Source organism: Eubalaena glacialis, chromosome 18 (assembly GCF_028564815.1).
Source record: "Eubalaena glacialis isolate mEubGla1 chromosome 18, mEubGla1.1.hap2.+ XY, whole genome shotgun sequence".
NCBI lineage: Eukaryota > Metazoa > Chordata > Mammalia > Artiodactyla > Balaenidae > Eubalaena > Eubalaena glacialis.
This window is the reverse complement of record NC_083733.1, coordinates 14,719,805-14,734,278: the sequence shown is the minus strand read 5'-3', so window position 1 is coordinate 14,734,278 and position 14,474 is coordinate 14,719,805. Positions and strand designations below refer to the sequence as shown.

The 14,474-nt window shown below is 41.9% G+C and overlaps 1 protein-coding gene and 2 pseudogenes across 1 annotated transcript; all 3 read left to right on the top strand.

Annotated features, from left to right (window-relative positions):
- The first annotated feature begins 1,648 nt into the window (after positions 1–1,648).
- Positions 1,649–10,386, top strand: TAT (tyrosine aminotransferase). The gene is made up of 11 exons (XM_061173390.1): positions 1,649–1,883; positions 2,039–2,143; positions 4,334–4,401; positions 5,274–5,432; positions 5,638–5,776; positions 6,206–6,258; positions 7,026–7,178; positions 7,807–7,935; positions 8,273–8,356; positions 9,418–9,516; positions 10,246–10,386. Exons 1-11 carry the CDS (start codon positions 1,649–1,651, stop codon positions 10,384–10,386), a joined length of 1,365 nt encoding a protein of 454 aa, XP_061029373.1.
- Positions 10,387–13,437: 3,051 nt separating this feature from the next.
- The window catches only part of LOC133078017 (large ribosomal subunit protein eL31-like), an 86,449-nt pseudogene continuing 85,412 nt past the window's right edge, over positions 13,438–14,474 (top strand).
- On the top strand, positions 14,295–14,393 carry LOC133079257 (U6 spliceosomal RNA; annotated as a pseudogene).

Genomic DNA, 14,474 nt, shown 5'->3' with positions numbered 1-14,474 from the left:
GGGGTCACGGAGGCTCCTCTTAACCCTTGGGTGGGTGGTACTTTTCATAGGCTCACAGGAATGTGAGATCTCTGCTGTGCTTGCTTAGCAAAGTTTTTTATTTAGATCTCACCTGACATCTTATTTTTCCAGTAGCTCCACAACAGGAAAATGAAGGAGAATTCACAATTGCACAGGTTTTGGTTGCCTTGGAGACCGTGTACTTTTAAGATATTTATGGAGGTAAGATATTTATGGAGGGGGCCTTAGTTTACTCTGACTGTGCAGTGTGTTCCTGCTGGAGTAGAACTTTGTGGACTGACAAGGAAAGGAGCCCAAGATGTAGGAAGTAAATAAGCATGCTGCCCGACAAGTTGTAGAGCATGATCTCAGCTTGTTTTGAAAATACATAAAATTCTGTATCTATGTATCTGTCATCTAATCTCTCATCTATCTATCTATCATTTATAGATCAATTGATCTACTATCATTATCTATCTACCTATCTATCTATCATCTATAGATCAATTGATCTACTATCATCTATCCATCTTGGTGAATGGATAGAAATGGCCAAATCATTACCACTGCCTGGCCCTGGGAGTGAGAATGGAACATACAGATAGCAAGACTCTCACTTTTTACTCTATACATTTCTGTACTATTGAAATTTTAATAGGTTGTTCTGTAACAAAAAAGTTTTAATAAAAGTTACCAACTGTAATCCTAACTACCTCTCTGACAGTCCTTTCAAACATCTCACAAAGTACGCAGAAAGAGTTAACACAGAGCGAGTTCAAATTCCTGATTTGGTGGTGGAGGTGGAGGCAGGGTTAGAGGTAAAAAGAAGCAAAAAGTGGGCAGGGGAGGGAAGAGGAGGGCTGGCTGCTCAGTTCTCACCTGAACCAATAGCATGAAAGTTTCAGGCCGAACGCCCATTTGTGGGACTATTTCAGGAGTCAGAGGTTGCATCTGAATTCACTGTCACTGTAACTTGCCAAAGAACTAAGACGACTTCCTGGTTTGGCTACTTGGAAGCTGCTTCTCCTTTACTCAGAAGGTAAAATCTCAAGCCTCAGCTAATCTGGTGATGGTGATTTGGAGTACGCACTTTCTTCTTTGTGGTGTATTGACTTCTTTATCCACAGGACAGTAAGATGCTTATGGAATGGGGCTTTATTTTTACTAATAACGATATTAACACTAAATTTCTAACAACGTAGAATGGTTCTTCCTGGTTCTTCTTTGCACCGGACAAGACACAGTCTGTTGAAGTGTTAGGGAGGCTCTTCCTTGCATGGAAAGGAAGGAACACATATGCTTTCATTGTTTAACAGTTCTCATGTCATTTTTCCTTGGTTTCACTGAGAGTGTGGTTAAATTTTCATGGGGATTACAGTTGCACCCAGCGAATCTCACAGTAGGTAAGTATTTGATGGAACACTCTCGGCTAAGATTGTAGAATGGGCTCTTGCTTATTTTCCATCTCAGGGAAAAGTCTTAAAACTCCCCACATTCATAACAAACCTACTTTACATGAGAAGGGAGTTTGGAAAGAGATGTCTGGTGAAATCACCCCAATGTTTAGGTCCAACTGTAGCCCCCCCAGGATGATGCCTGTTCTTAGTGTCACAGCGACCCCTTTTTTTCCCCATAGTCTTTGTTAGTGATGGACCCATACATGATTCAGTTGCACGACCATGGCAACCTCCCCTCAGTGCTGGATGTGCATGTCAACATCCCTGGGAGAAGCTCTGTGCCGGGAAAAATGAAAGGCAGGAAGGCCAGATGGTCTGTGAGGCCCTCGGACATGTCCAACAAAACTTTCAATCCCATCCGGGCCATTGTGGACAGCATGAAGGTGAAGCCAAATCCAAACAAGACCATGATTGCTCTGTCAATTGGTGAGTTGGAGACACTTGACCGAGAGGCAGGCATTGTTCCTCCCACCCCCATCCTCATGGGTTGGTTGGAGAGGATGGAAGTGGAGGGCGGGTCTGAGCACTGGGCATGGAAGAATAACCTCTTGGCGGTCCTTTTTTTTTTTCCCCATGAAAAGGGGACCCTACTGTGTTTGGAAACCTGCCTACAGATCCTGAAGTTACCCAAGCAATAAAAGATGCCCTTGACTCGGGGAAGTATAACGGCTATGCCCCCTCCACTGGTAAATTCCTCCTGAGACTCTAATCTGGTGGCTTCCAAATCTTTAGTGCTCTTCTAATAGGAATAAATTTCTAGCACTCCTCTTTGCTTTCCTGATGCATAATTCCTAAGGAGAAGCTAAGATAAAATGGCTGTTGGATTTGGGGAAAGGAGTCTCAGCATGCTTAACCTCAAGCCATCAAGGTCTTTCTTTCCTGGCTTCCTCTGGCATTATGGCACCTCCCTGCTCTAGGTTCCCATTACATACTTATTTCTCAAATAACACTCCTATTCTATCATCGCTAATTCTAAACGGAGGCCTTGAGTTTGGCTGCACCTGCTTCTTTACAAAGCCCTCTAGCTCCTAAATTAATTACTGCCCTGTGTAAATAGCTTCTTGGCTTTATTTCTCCTTCTCTACACATTCAAGGTTTAATTTAATTACGGTCCTAATCACACTCTCAATGTAATTGTGCTTGTTTCAAGGCAAAAACAAAAAACAAAAACAAAAAAACCAAGAACAGCAAAGAATGAGCTGACCTACTGGAGGATAGAAGGTTTGTTTAGGACAGAAAGAAATTATTCTTATTTAGGTTTAACCCTCTCCATCTATTAAACATTTCTACCCTAAACATTTTGGTAAAATAAGTGATTCCTTGACTTTGTTTCAGTGTCACACATTTCCGCCCTGTGTATATGTGCGCATAGAAACATATTCTTAATGCAGAATAAAAATCCAGTTTCATGCTAAAATAGAATTTTAAAAACACTTTAAAGAGATATCAGGGATGTGATTTTTAGGTTGATTATTTACATTTTATGAAGTTTCATAAACAAAAATCAAAACAAAATAAAACCAAAAGTTAAGTTGTTAAAAAAAGTTTATACATAATGGAAAAGAATATGAAAAAGAATGTATATATAACTTGAATCACTTTGCTGTACAGCAGAAATTAACAACATTGTAAATCAACTATACTTCAATAAAATTTTTTAAAAATTTATAATGACTTTTATATCCAAAATATTAGGAAACTGACTTAACCTGAAAACCCAAAACCAAGTCTCCATTTGACAAAATGCAAAGGATATGAACACTTCATGCCAAAGGAAACACAGATAATAATATATATCTAGAAAATACTCTTCTTTATTAGTAGTTAAGGAAATGCTAATTTGTATAACATCAAGAGACCTATCTCTACCTATTAATTTAACAAACATTAGGAAATATTGCCTCTAGTCTTGGTAACTGAAGACAATCTTTCTGGAGAGCAATTTTGTAAAACATAATAATTTGTATGAAACTGTCTATACTTCAAGCTTGTAAGCCAACATTTGGAACTATTGTATGAGAATATAATTTAAAAGGAAAAAATTTTAATTTCAATATAATTTTTTTTAATTTATTTTAATTTATATTATTAATTTTGGCTGTGTTGGGTCTTCCTTGCTGCTCACGGGCTTTCTCCAGTTGCGGCGAGCGGGGGCCGCTACTCACCGCGGTGGCCCCCTTCCCCCCGCTGCGGAGCATGGGCTCCAGGCGCGGGGCCTCAGCAGTTGTGACACATGGGCTCAGCAGCTGTGGCTTGCAAGCCCCAGAGCACAGGCTCAGCAGTTGTGGCGCATGGGCCCGGCTGCTCTGTGGCACGTGGGATCCTCCCGGACCAGGGCTCGAACCCCTGTCCCCTGCACTGGCAGGCGGACTCTCAACCACTCCGCCACCAGAGAAGTCCCTCAATATAATTGAAAAGGAAAAATACTAATAGGTATACAATACAATGTGAAAAAGTTAAAATGGACCCAAAGTAATGAATTCATTAATTACAAGTTTTCAAAAAATATAATACCTGGAAGGGATTTAGGAATAATCTAAATCCTAAATAATCTAATCCTATTTTAGATTATTTAATTTAAATTTTAGATTAAATAATCTAAAATAAAATAAAACATAATCACAGTAACCAAGATGCTGCAGAGTATTTTATAGTTTGGGGAACTCTTTTTGTTATTATTTATACATTTGTGCTCATTATAAAAGTGTAAGATATAAAGTTAATCTCCTTTATCTATAGTGACAGAGAGCTAAACTAAATTGTATGTGCTCTGAGCTGGGGCAGAAGGTAGCCTCGAAGCCCTGTTGACTTAAGGGCAAAGCTGTCAGCTGTGGGATGAAAACTTGCAGCTTCCTCACTCTGCTCTGTTCTCTCAGGCTACTTATCGAGTCGGGAGGAGGTTGCTTCTTATTACCGCTGTCCCGAGGCACCCCTGGAAGCTAAGGTGAGCCCTAGACAAGGCACCAGCTTGGGAACAATATCGGGCAAACTCTACCCTTTTCCTTGTTTCTGTTCCATGAGGAATAAAGGTTTCAAGTGGAAAAAAAACTAAGGATAATTTCCCTTTGGCAATTCGAGGACTTTTCATACGGGGAGGCCACTAATCAGTGATTATATTTAATGTCATTATAGTATGATAATAACGTTGCATACAACTCATATAGTGTCTGTCTCAAGGAGGCTTAAAGGACTCAGAGGTCACCCAATATTTGATTCTCTGCAGAAGATCATTGAAAAACAATAATTCATAAACATCAAATAATTGAAATTTTTAATTTTACCAATAGGATCTTTTATTAATCTGTCGCTTCCTTCACTGCCCTTAAGGTCACTTAGATGGGAAGATCGAGGTTCCATGGCATACTGGATTGATGGCAGGCCCAAGTTTAAATGCTACCCTCTGCTCTGTTGTCCACTGGGTGGGGGTCAATATTTCTTAACATTAAGAGGTGCCCTATATCTGTCTTTCAGAAGTGAGTCAGGTTTCAAATCTCTGGTCAAAAGTAAATAAATAACCAGGTGAAAAAGTCCAAGGTCATAATGATCTCTCGTGGAGGTCTGCTGAGTCACAGCCAGCCCGTCCTTTTTTAAGTGATTTATTTCTCTCAAGTGGCCAACATTTTCAACAACTTTTAGATATGCACATATATAAACATATTCACTTCTTTCAATTTTGGCTTTGTACAGTGCCCACTATTTTACATAGAGTTTGTAAAAATAAGGTTTTTTTTGCTTCCCACTCATTCATCTGATAACCTCTTTTCTCCTGTTGCTGTTGGAACCCCTAACAAAATGAAACTTTTCTATTCTTCACAGGATGTCATTCTAACAAGTGGCTGCAGTCAGGCTATTGAACTTTGTTTAGCTGTGCTGGCCAACCCAGGGCAAAACATCCTAGTTCCCAGACCTGGCTTCTCTCTCTACAGGACTCTGGCTGAATCTATGGGAATCGAGGTCAAACCCTACAATTTATTGGTAAATGACTTTTAAATTTTAGACACAAGAGCTCAATTACTACTTCATAAAAATATATGACCATTATCTTAGCAGAGAAAGATCTGGAAGTGGGTGGTCGAGGCCACAGACACATTTTGTTATTTACATTATACCTTTGAGTGAAGTGAGTATTCCTCCTACATTTTTCAGAATCATCTTAGTCTCCCCTTTTTTTCCTCCCCAGCCAGAGAAGTTTTGGGAAATTGACCTGAAACAACTGGAATCTCTGATTGATGAAAAGACAGCTTGTCTCGTTGTCAATAATCCATCAAACCCTTGTGGGTCAGTGTTCAGTAGAAGTCATCTCCAGAAAATTTTGGCAGGTAAGTCCAGCAGACTTCACTTGACAGGGGAGAAGATGGGGATGAAATCCTTCAGCTGTTTCATGGAACGAGAAAGGAGTCCTTCACTAAGTTCCAAGCCTAGGATGGAGGTGGGAGGGCTCCACTGGGGTCCCTAGTGAGTGGTGTGCCCCTGGAAAGGTAGGAATTTCCTGAAAGAAGGAGAAAAAGAGGAAATACTTGCCTCTTCACCACTCCCATCATGTGGAAGAGAGGGTTTGAAATATCTAGTTAATTAAAGAGCAAATTTAGGCTCTGTACCCTGGAAGAGTATAAGAAGAGTTTATAGTTCTTAAAGAGGAAGATGAAACATACAAACATGAAATGCAAAGTATAATAAGCCCAGGTAAATATTAAATGCTAAAGCAATTCACATTAAAAATGATTTCAGCATGTTTCTCTTATTTTCAGTGGCTGCAAGGCAGTGTGTCCCCATCTTAGCTGATGAGATCTATGGAGACATGGTGAGTCTTGGGTAGGATGCATCACTTCCATACTCTCAATCCCAAGTTATCTCATGGCACCTTTAGATGTGGCACCTAGAATAATCAGAAGCATATCCTAATCATTTCAGTACAGCACTAATCAGTATCCCTGCGCTCTAAACAGATATACAGATAACCACCGCTTAGCCAGTTTTCCAAAATCCAAAAAGCTACAAAAATCTGAAGATTTTTTGGAATTCATTTGGTGGAAAACCTGACTTGGCCTGATATAAAGATATTTGTAAATCTTTATTTATCTCACTTATGGATCTATATAAGTGGGTAAGGAAAGGGGCAGAACAGTTACTCTGCTTGATTAGGAGTGCTGTCCCAGATTGCCCTGCAGCTGTTATATAATATATGGTACATGTGCTATATAACCTTTCTAAAATCCAAACAATTCTACATTTTGCAACATACTTGAGCCCAGGGATTTCACATAAGGGATTATGGACCCATATATTATTGTGAAATCTGTAACTCCAACGGTTATTCATTCCCTAGAGCCAAGGGCTGGGGTCAGTTTCCTCATTTTAGGCTTCCTTTAATCTAGACTAGATACTGGGTTAAATGTTTTTGGATAGTCCCCTCTGAAGGCTCTTGAGATCCCAATCATGCTTCAGGGTAGGAATGAGCCCGTAAATCTGAGACCCTGTCCCTAGTGATATAAGGAAAATTTTGCGAGGCATGGGATTTGGAGGAAAGTAAACCAGAAGACAACTGTAACAAGCACCTCTTCTCCTCAGGTGTTTTCAGATTCCAAATTTGAACCTCTAGCCACCCTCAGCAGCAACGTCCCCATCCTGTCCTGTGGAGGGCTGGCCAAGCGCTGGCTGGTTCCTGGCTGGAGGATGGGCTGGATCCTCATCCATGACCGAAGAGATATTTTTGGCAATGAGGTAAGAGCAATGTGGTGAAATAGTATGTCTAATTTAGGGGCGATTATATATATATATATTTTTTCTAAATATTTGTTTATTTATTTATTTACTTTGCATGCACAGTGGTAAGGAGGTAAGGAGTTTTTTTCTTTCTTTTTGGCCCTGTAGTTCCGTGTGCCTGGAAAGACACTGGATAAAGACAGTACTAGTTATTCCTCTCCAAAACTCAGTTTTTCTGTCTTGGTGAGGAAGTTCCGTCTACCTCCAATTTTAGTACCACAAAAAAGGAAACAATAGCAGTAATGATACCTAATATTGTTTGTGGGATTACAATGTGCCAGTGCTTTATGTACTTTATTTCAATTTAATTCTCCTAACAACCCTGTGAGGCCAGTATTAGTATTACCTCCATTTTACAGGTGAGAAATATGAGACACAGAGAGGTTGTATAATTTGCCCAGAGCCACACAGCCAGTGCATGGCAGAGCTGGGCTACAAACCTAGGTGGTCTGATCTAAGAATGACACTAGGCACCATCACTTCTCCAGAGATTAAAAACTTGATAGAAAGAATTGGCAGAACAAGGATCTCCACAGTGGAGATGCTTAAGAAAGGCTAAATAATGTCTTTGCTGGGGGGCTTTTAGATCCGAGATGGGCTGGTGAAGCTGAGTCAGCGGATCCTGGGACCCTGCACCCTTGTCCAGGGAGCTCTGAAAAGTATCCTGCATCGCACCCCTCAAGAGTTCTACCACAACACTCTAAGCTTCCTCAAGGTAAGGGCAGCCCATGACTTTCCACTTTGGGAGTCAAGGAACACCACCAGTGGAATTTGGAATAATGGGTCCTCATTTCTGGAGCAATGCTCCATTATGGGGCTTCCAAACCAGGAGGTGGCATCAGTGTAAATATCTACCCATACATTTCTTTAACTTCTGGCAATCCACCCTGCTCCTGGCCAAAAGTTTCAAGTGGCAGAGTTTTTATCTTGTTACCCCTTATGCCAGGAGAGCAAACTTAGGTTCCCTGCCTTTGATGTGGGCTCTCCTTTTAATGACTTGGTTTTTCTTTTGCTTAACTTTTCATTCTTGATGTCTCTGTCTCCTCTCGTAGTCCAATGCGGATCTCTGCTATGGGGCATTGGCTGCCATCCCTGGACTCCGGCCCATCCGCCCTTCTGGGGCTATGTACCTCATGGTGAGTTTGTGGGTGGCAGGCAGTTGGTGGTAGGCGGGGGAAGCCAGTCTGCAGGGCTCACGAAGACAACCACATGGGCTCCTGAGCCAGTCAGTTTAGGAATGCCTTGTTCTGAATTGTCCCATCGATGTGGTTTAACCTCAGTGCTAAAAACAAGAAAAAAGAAGAAAAAGAAAAAAACTCTTAAAATGACTTAATTCTTCATACAGAGAATCATTTTATATGTAGATACAGGGATGACATAAGGCACAAATAAGAGGCTTTCCACACTACTGTAATTCTCACCTGGGAGAGATCTGGTTCCCTAGGAATGTTTGGGGATATATAGGAATTTTGTTTGTTTTCAGAAAGACTGTTTGGGGTGCTATTGGCATTTTGTGGGCCAGGGATGCTAAATATTTTTCAATGGGCAGGGTAGTTCCATGCAATCAAGAATAGCCTGGCCCATAATGGTAATAGAGCCTTTTTAAAAACAAATAATTAATTAATTAATGTATTTTTGGCTGCGTTGGGTCTCCGTTGCTGCGCGCGGGCTTTTTCTCCAGTCGCGGCGGACGGGGCTACTCTTCCTTGTGGTGCACGGGCTTCTCAATGCGGTGGCTTCTCTTGTTGCTGAGCACGGGCTCTAGGCGCGTGGGCTTCAGTAGTTGTGGCTCACAGGCCCAGTAGCTGTGGCACACGGGCTTAGTTGCTCCGCGGCATGTGGGATCTTCCCGGACCAGGGCTCGAACCCGTGTCCCCTGCTTTGGCAGGTTGATTCTTAACCACTGCGTCACCAGGGAAGTCCCAATAGTGCCTTTTTTGAGAAACACTGGCATCCTATTTCTAGCTTTCATTTATCAGCATCCAAGAAGGAACCCTTCAGTAAACTAAAACATTAATATAAATATATCCTCTCTTCCCTATGAAAAATTCTGTGAGTTCATAAGAGCAAGAACTCTTAGTTATCAGCAGTGGCGTTCCAAGATGTTTTTTAGAGCAGTCCCTACCTTAATTTGTGGCATAGGGAGTTGGCCTGTTTTCCCTCCTGATAAATTTGCATCTCCCTGTTATTGGTATAGGTTGGAATTGAGATGGAACATTTCCCAGAATTTGAGAATGATGTGGAATTCACTGAGCAGTTATTTGCTGAGCAATCCGTCCACTGCCTCCCGGCAACAGTGAGTGCTTATGTCTCTCAGGACACTCTCAACGGTTTCTAGAGCCTCAGGAACTCTCCCTGAGCTGGTCTTTAGCCTGACTTTTTGTCTCCCAACAAAGCGTACTGTCGGCCTTCATATACACAGGTTCCTCATCCAAGGATTCAACAAACTGTGGATGGAAAAATATGCGGGGAAAAAAATCCCAGAAAGTTCCAAAAAGCAAAACTTGAATTTGCTGCAGACTGGCAACTATTTACATAGCATTTACAATGTATTAGGTATTATAAGTAACCTAGAGACAATTTAAAGTACACAGGAAGATGTATGTAGGTTATGCAAATACTATGCCATTTTATATGTGGGACTTGAGCATCCTCGGATTTTGGTACTCTCGAAGGTTCTGGAACCAACCCCCCATGGATACCGAGGGATTACTGTATTCTCTTTTGAAAAGATTCAAACTGATGGGTCTCATGACCTCTATTTAAAGTTTGTTTCTCCCCCATCCAGGAAGAAAAATTGTGGTTGAACATTCTAGGTGAGAGGAAACCAAGCTCGTCCCACAAATTCCTTTCAAGATAAATTAACTCAGTTACTGGCTTAGCACTCCAGTGGTAGGAATTGAGTGAAAGGATAGCCCTGGGTAAATGGCATCACTGCTTCTTGCTGATTAGGGCCCTGGCCATATTAGGGTGGTCCAGTCCCTGATTCAATTGCTCTGAGAATAACAGGCTTTTATTTTTGCAGTGCTTCGAGTACCCAAATTTCTTCCGAGTGGTCATCACAATCCCCGAAGTGATGATGCTGGAGGCCTGCAGCCGGATCCAGGAGTTCTGTGAGCAGCACCACCATTGTGCTGAAGGGAGCCAGGAGGAGTGTGACAAATAGGATGGAGTCCGTTCTCCTGAGTACGTGTCCCATCCGGCTGGGGAGAGCGGGACTGAGCCCTGCTGCTCCTCAGGTGCCCCTGCTGGGAGAGGGGCCTCGCAAATACCACGACAAGGGCTCAGAGTTGCTCCAGCTTTCCCCCAGCTATATCCACACACACACTCTGAACCTCAGATTTCATCTCACTCTGCTCTGCTGGAGTGACTCACTAATTCATCAATCCACCCCTATGACTTCCATCAATCCATCCTCCCATATGACTTCCTCCTTTTAGCTTGAGAGTACCAGGTGAACAAAGTTACCCAGGAAACAGCAGAGACAGGAAAATTAAGAACTCAGGATTAGAGAACCAAAAGATTGAGGGAACTCGTGCCCCCAACCATTTCCTCTTACTCTAAGTAAGAACGCATTCTCTTCAGTCAGGTCTGAAGCCCAACTCTGTCACTGGCTCACTTCAGGTATACCTCACTGTATGCAATAATGCTATAATGAAAGAAGTTGGGGACACATGTATTTGGTTAATTCTAAACACATTAGGAAAGCTTGCCAATTTGAAGGATCACTTACAGAAACTTTTCGTTGATTTTTTTTTTTGTAGAGAATTATTTTGTGATACAGAGAAATTTGATAGAGTTTCTAAATGTAGATATATGTGTATCAGGCTTTCTTAAAATGAGGGCACCTCTGTACCAAAAAAAGGAGGAATCAGAGGACCTTCCAGGAACGCTGCTGTGTAAGGGCCAGAATTTTCTTCACTCGTCATTGTTATAGAATCATTATTACTTTTGCTGTAACATTGATATTGATTTATTGATATATATGTTATATTATCTTTTCATATGTTTTCTAAGAAACATTTATATTGAAAAGATCTTTTATTTTGCCAAGGGCATAAATTATTGTTTTCCTTTTTCTTTTTTTTTTAAAATAAATTTTACTAAGTATTCTCTTCTGTGATGTCATTTTTCTCCTCTGTGGGGAATTTCTATCCCCAGGTGCTGCTTATTGCTCAGTCTGATTGATTTATTACCCACTAGGTTTCATTTATTTCTTTGTAGATGTACTGACATTTGGAGTCACTTAAGAAACACTATTCCTAAAATATTTTATTTGGGAGCTCAACTTCTTGCTTGTACTTACAAACAAGACAAACTAAGAAGAAACATTATAAACCCCTGGCCTCTGACTTCACACTTTCAACTTTTGGGATCCCCACTCTCCAAATTCCTACACTTGTCTAGATCTACTAACCACTCACTGGGTAACAAGTTGAACTGGTTCAGCTAACCAAGAGAATGAGGTGTGTCCGGTGTGCTCATCTTTCAGTATGAGCTTTTTGTCTGCAAGTCCTCTTAAGCGCAGTTGCCTAATTTTTTCCTAACAATTTCCCTTGGAGGAGGGAGCCTGAAGTTATTTTGCAAGGTTAGGGGCAGGAATATACCATAATCAATCTGGAAATTCTTCACTAAGGGATGTTTTCCTTACCTAGAATAGGAACTTCAAGTCTCAACTCTGCCAACCACACCCAATTAATTTCCTTTACAAAAATAAACATCAAACATCCCCTTCCCATCTATGTCGGACTTCGGTGAACTAAAATTTACCCTTCAATTTTCTTCAGCAAAACCAAGAGGAATATACAATGACTGAGATGAAAAACATTTGTTTCCTGTATGCCACTCCTGCCGATTTTTCGAAAATTCCTGGCTCCTCTTTTCCTGTACTTCTGGCCCCAACTCCCAAGGATATCTGTCCAGAAATAAACAGGAAGACTTAGTGGTTTACACAAAACGTTTTATCTTCACACGTATGTATAATTCTATCCAGCATTACTGAATCTAGACAGACTTCTTAAATTTCCAAATTTCCTTGATATCTACCATTTTGGTAAGGGAGTCAAATGAACATTCAAAGATTTAAAAAACAAAACGGGGACTTCCCTGGTGGCACAGCGGTTAAGAATCCACCTGCCAATGCAGGGGACATGGGTTCCAGCCCTGGTCCGGGAAGATCCCACATGCCGCAGAGCAACTAAGCCTATGCACTGCAACTACTGAGCCTGCGATCTAGGGGCCGTGCGCTAGACCCCGCGAGCCGCAATTATTGAAGCCCACCCGCCTAGGGCCCGTGCTCCGCAACAAGAGAAGCCACCACATGAGAAGCCCGTGCACCACAGTGAAGAGTAGCCCCTGCTCGCCACAACTAGAGAAAGCCCCTGCGCAGCAACAAAGACCCAACGCAAACAAAAATATATAAATAAATAATTTGAAAAAATAAACAAAACAAAAAATACATGCACATTGAACATATTTCAAACGATGCAAAAAAATTTAAAAAACACTCATGCCAGTCCTTCAGCACCTTTTCTTCTCCCCTGAGGTAATCACAGTAGCAGTTGCTGATCCATTCTTTGAGATTATTCTGTGTACACATAAATGTTTTTGTGTGTGAATTTTTCCTTTTTTTTCCTTTCTTCAAAGTGACTACTACTCAACTTTTTAATTCAGCTTCTATCGAAGTCTAAGGAGGGATGACATTTCTGTCCATCATGTCCTGGGTGATTCTGGATAAAAAAGGGACCCCCTGGTCGGGGCTGCTTCCAAACAAGATTAAAATTCCCAAGAGACAATTCCCAGCTGCTTCGCGGATGGCGGCAGCAGGATGGTGGCTTCCGAGCGTCCCAGGATAAAACAAAGGATGCTTTAAAAGGTCGGAGACAAGGGCTCGCAGCTGTGAATTCACCTGTCTAACCCGAGCATCGCCTACGCGATAACTGGCGAGTTACCACTGACCCGGTACCACACACCGTCCCACTCTAGTCCCTAGCAGTCACCAACGACCCAACCCTGCTCTGGGTGACCGTGTTGGAAGAGGAGGGGGTCGGGGGATGCAGGGGTGGGTGAGCTGGGCTGGGATAGAGGGGAGGAAAGAACCCACAGCTGCGCAGACACAGATGCGAACGACGGCCTCGCACTACTCAGGGCGCATGCGCAGTCGTGGGCCTACGAGACGCCGCTCTGGGCGCAGGCGCAGAACTCGAGGCGCCGGCGAGGGTGCGTATTTCTAGTTGGAGCGACTACCTTTTCTCCGGAGGTTCGGTTTTGTTTCCTCCTTCAGCCTATTTCTCGGACCCGCGCCTTTTTGAGAGATTCCCTTCCTCCTTTGCCCCCTTTTCGGGCCACATCAGGCGGGAGGCTTCCAGAAAGTCGACAAGTCATCTTTAGGTATTGTAAACACCTGTTAACCTTTTCCTAGCTGTGGGCGGGTGCCAGTAAGTCCCATAAGTTGTGAAACAGAAGCAGAAGTTCCCAGGAGCTGTTGTCAGTTCTCAAAAGTATAGTCCCTGGAAATTTTCTTAAAAGAATCGTATCCTTCACGGTCCCGAGTGCATGGCATATATATTTGGATTTCTACTGACCCAGAAAGGTGAGTCCTCCGCTGTGCTTCACGCACACCACACTTTACTGTGCAGGAGGGCCTGTATTTTAAGTACTCTAAAGGTTGAAGTATTGAATCTGTTGGAGAAGTGAATTCCCGGTACATCTTATTCATACTCTTATTTACTCTAAACAGTTTGTGTGTGTTTACAAACGGGTTTCATAATGGTGTCATAGAAACCTCAAATCTGGATGCTCTCTATGGGTCAGATTGTTGCACAGCACCTTCCAAAGAAACAGTCACTTTCTGACACTCCAGTTGAGGTGTATTATGTAGGAAGCAGGTGATGCTAATTCTGCGAAGAAAACAGACTGCAAAGTAGCAAGTGTGTCTTAATTTTTGTCAGTGTTTCAAGCATAGAAAAGAATTCTTGCTCCTTGAGACATTTACTCATTTGAAAATTGAAATGCAAAGTACATTATGAAATTCAAAGTATGTTATCCCGTGTTTAAAAAATAAAGCCACAGGGAGTTCTTGCTTTGTCAGCACATATACTAAAATTGGAACAATACAGAGAAGATGAGCATAGTACTAGCAATCCAAATATAACAGTGCATTAAAAAGATTATGTACCATGACCAAGTGGGATTTTTTGTTTTATAAATTTATTTATTTTTGGCTATGTTGGGTCTTCGTTGCTGCGCACGGGC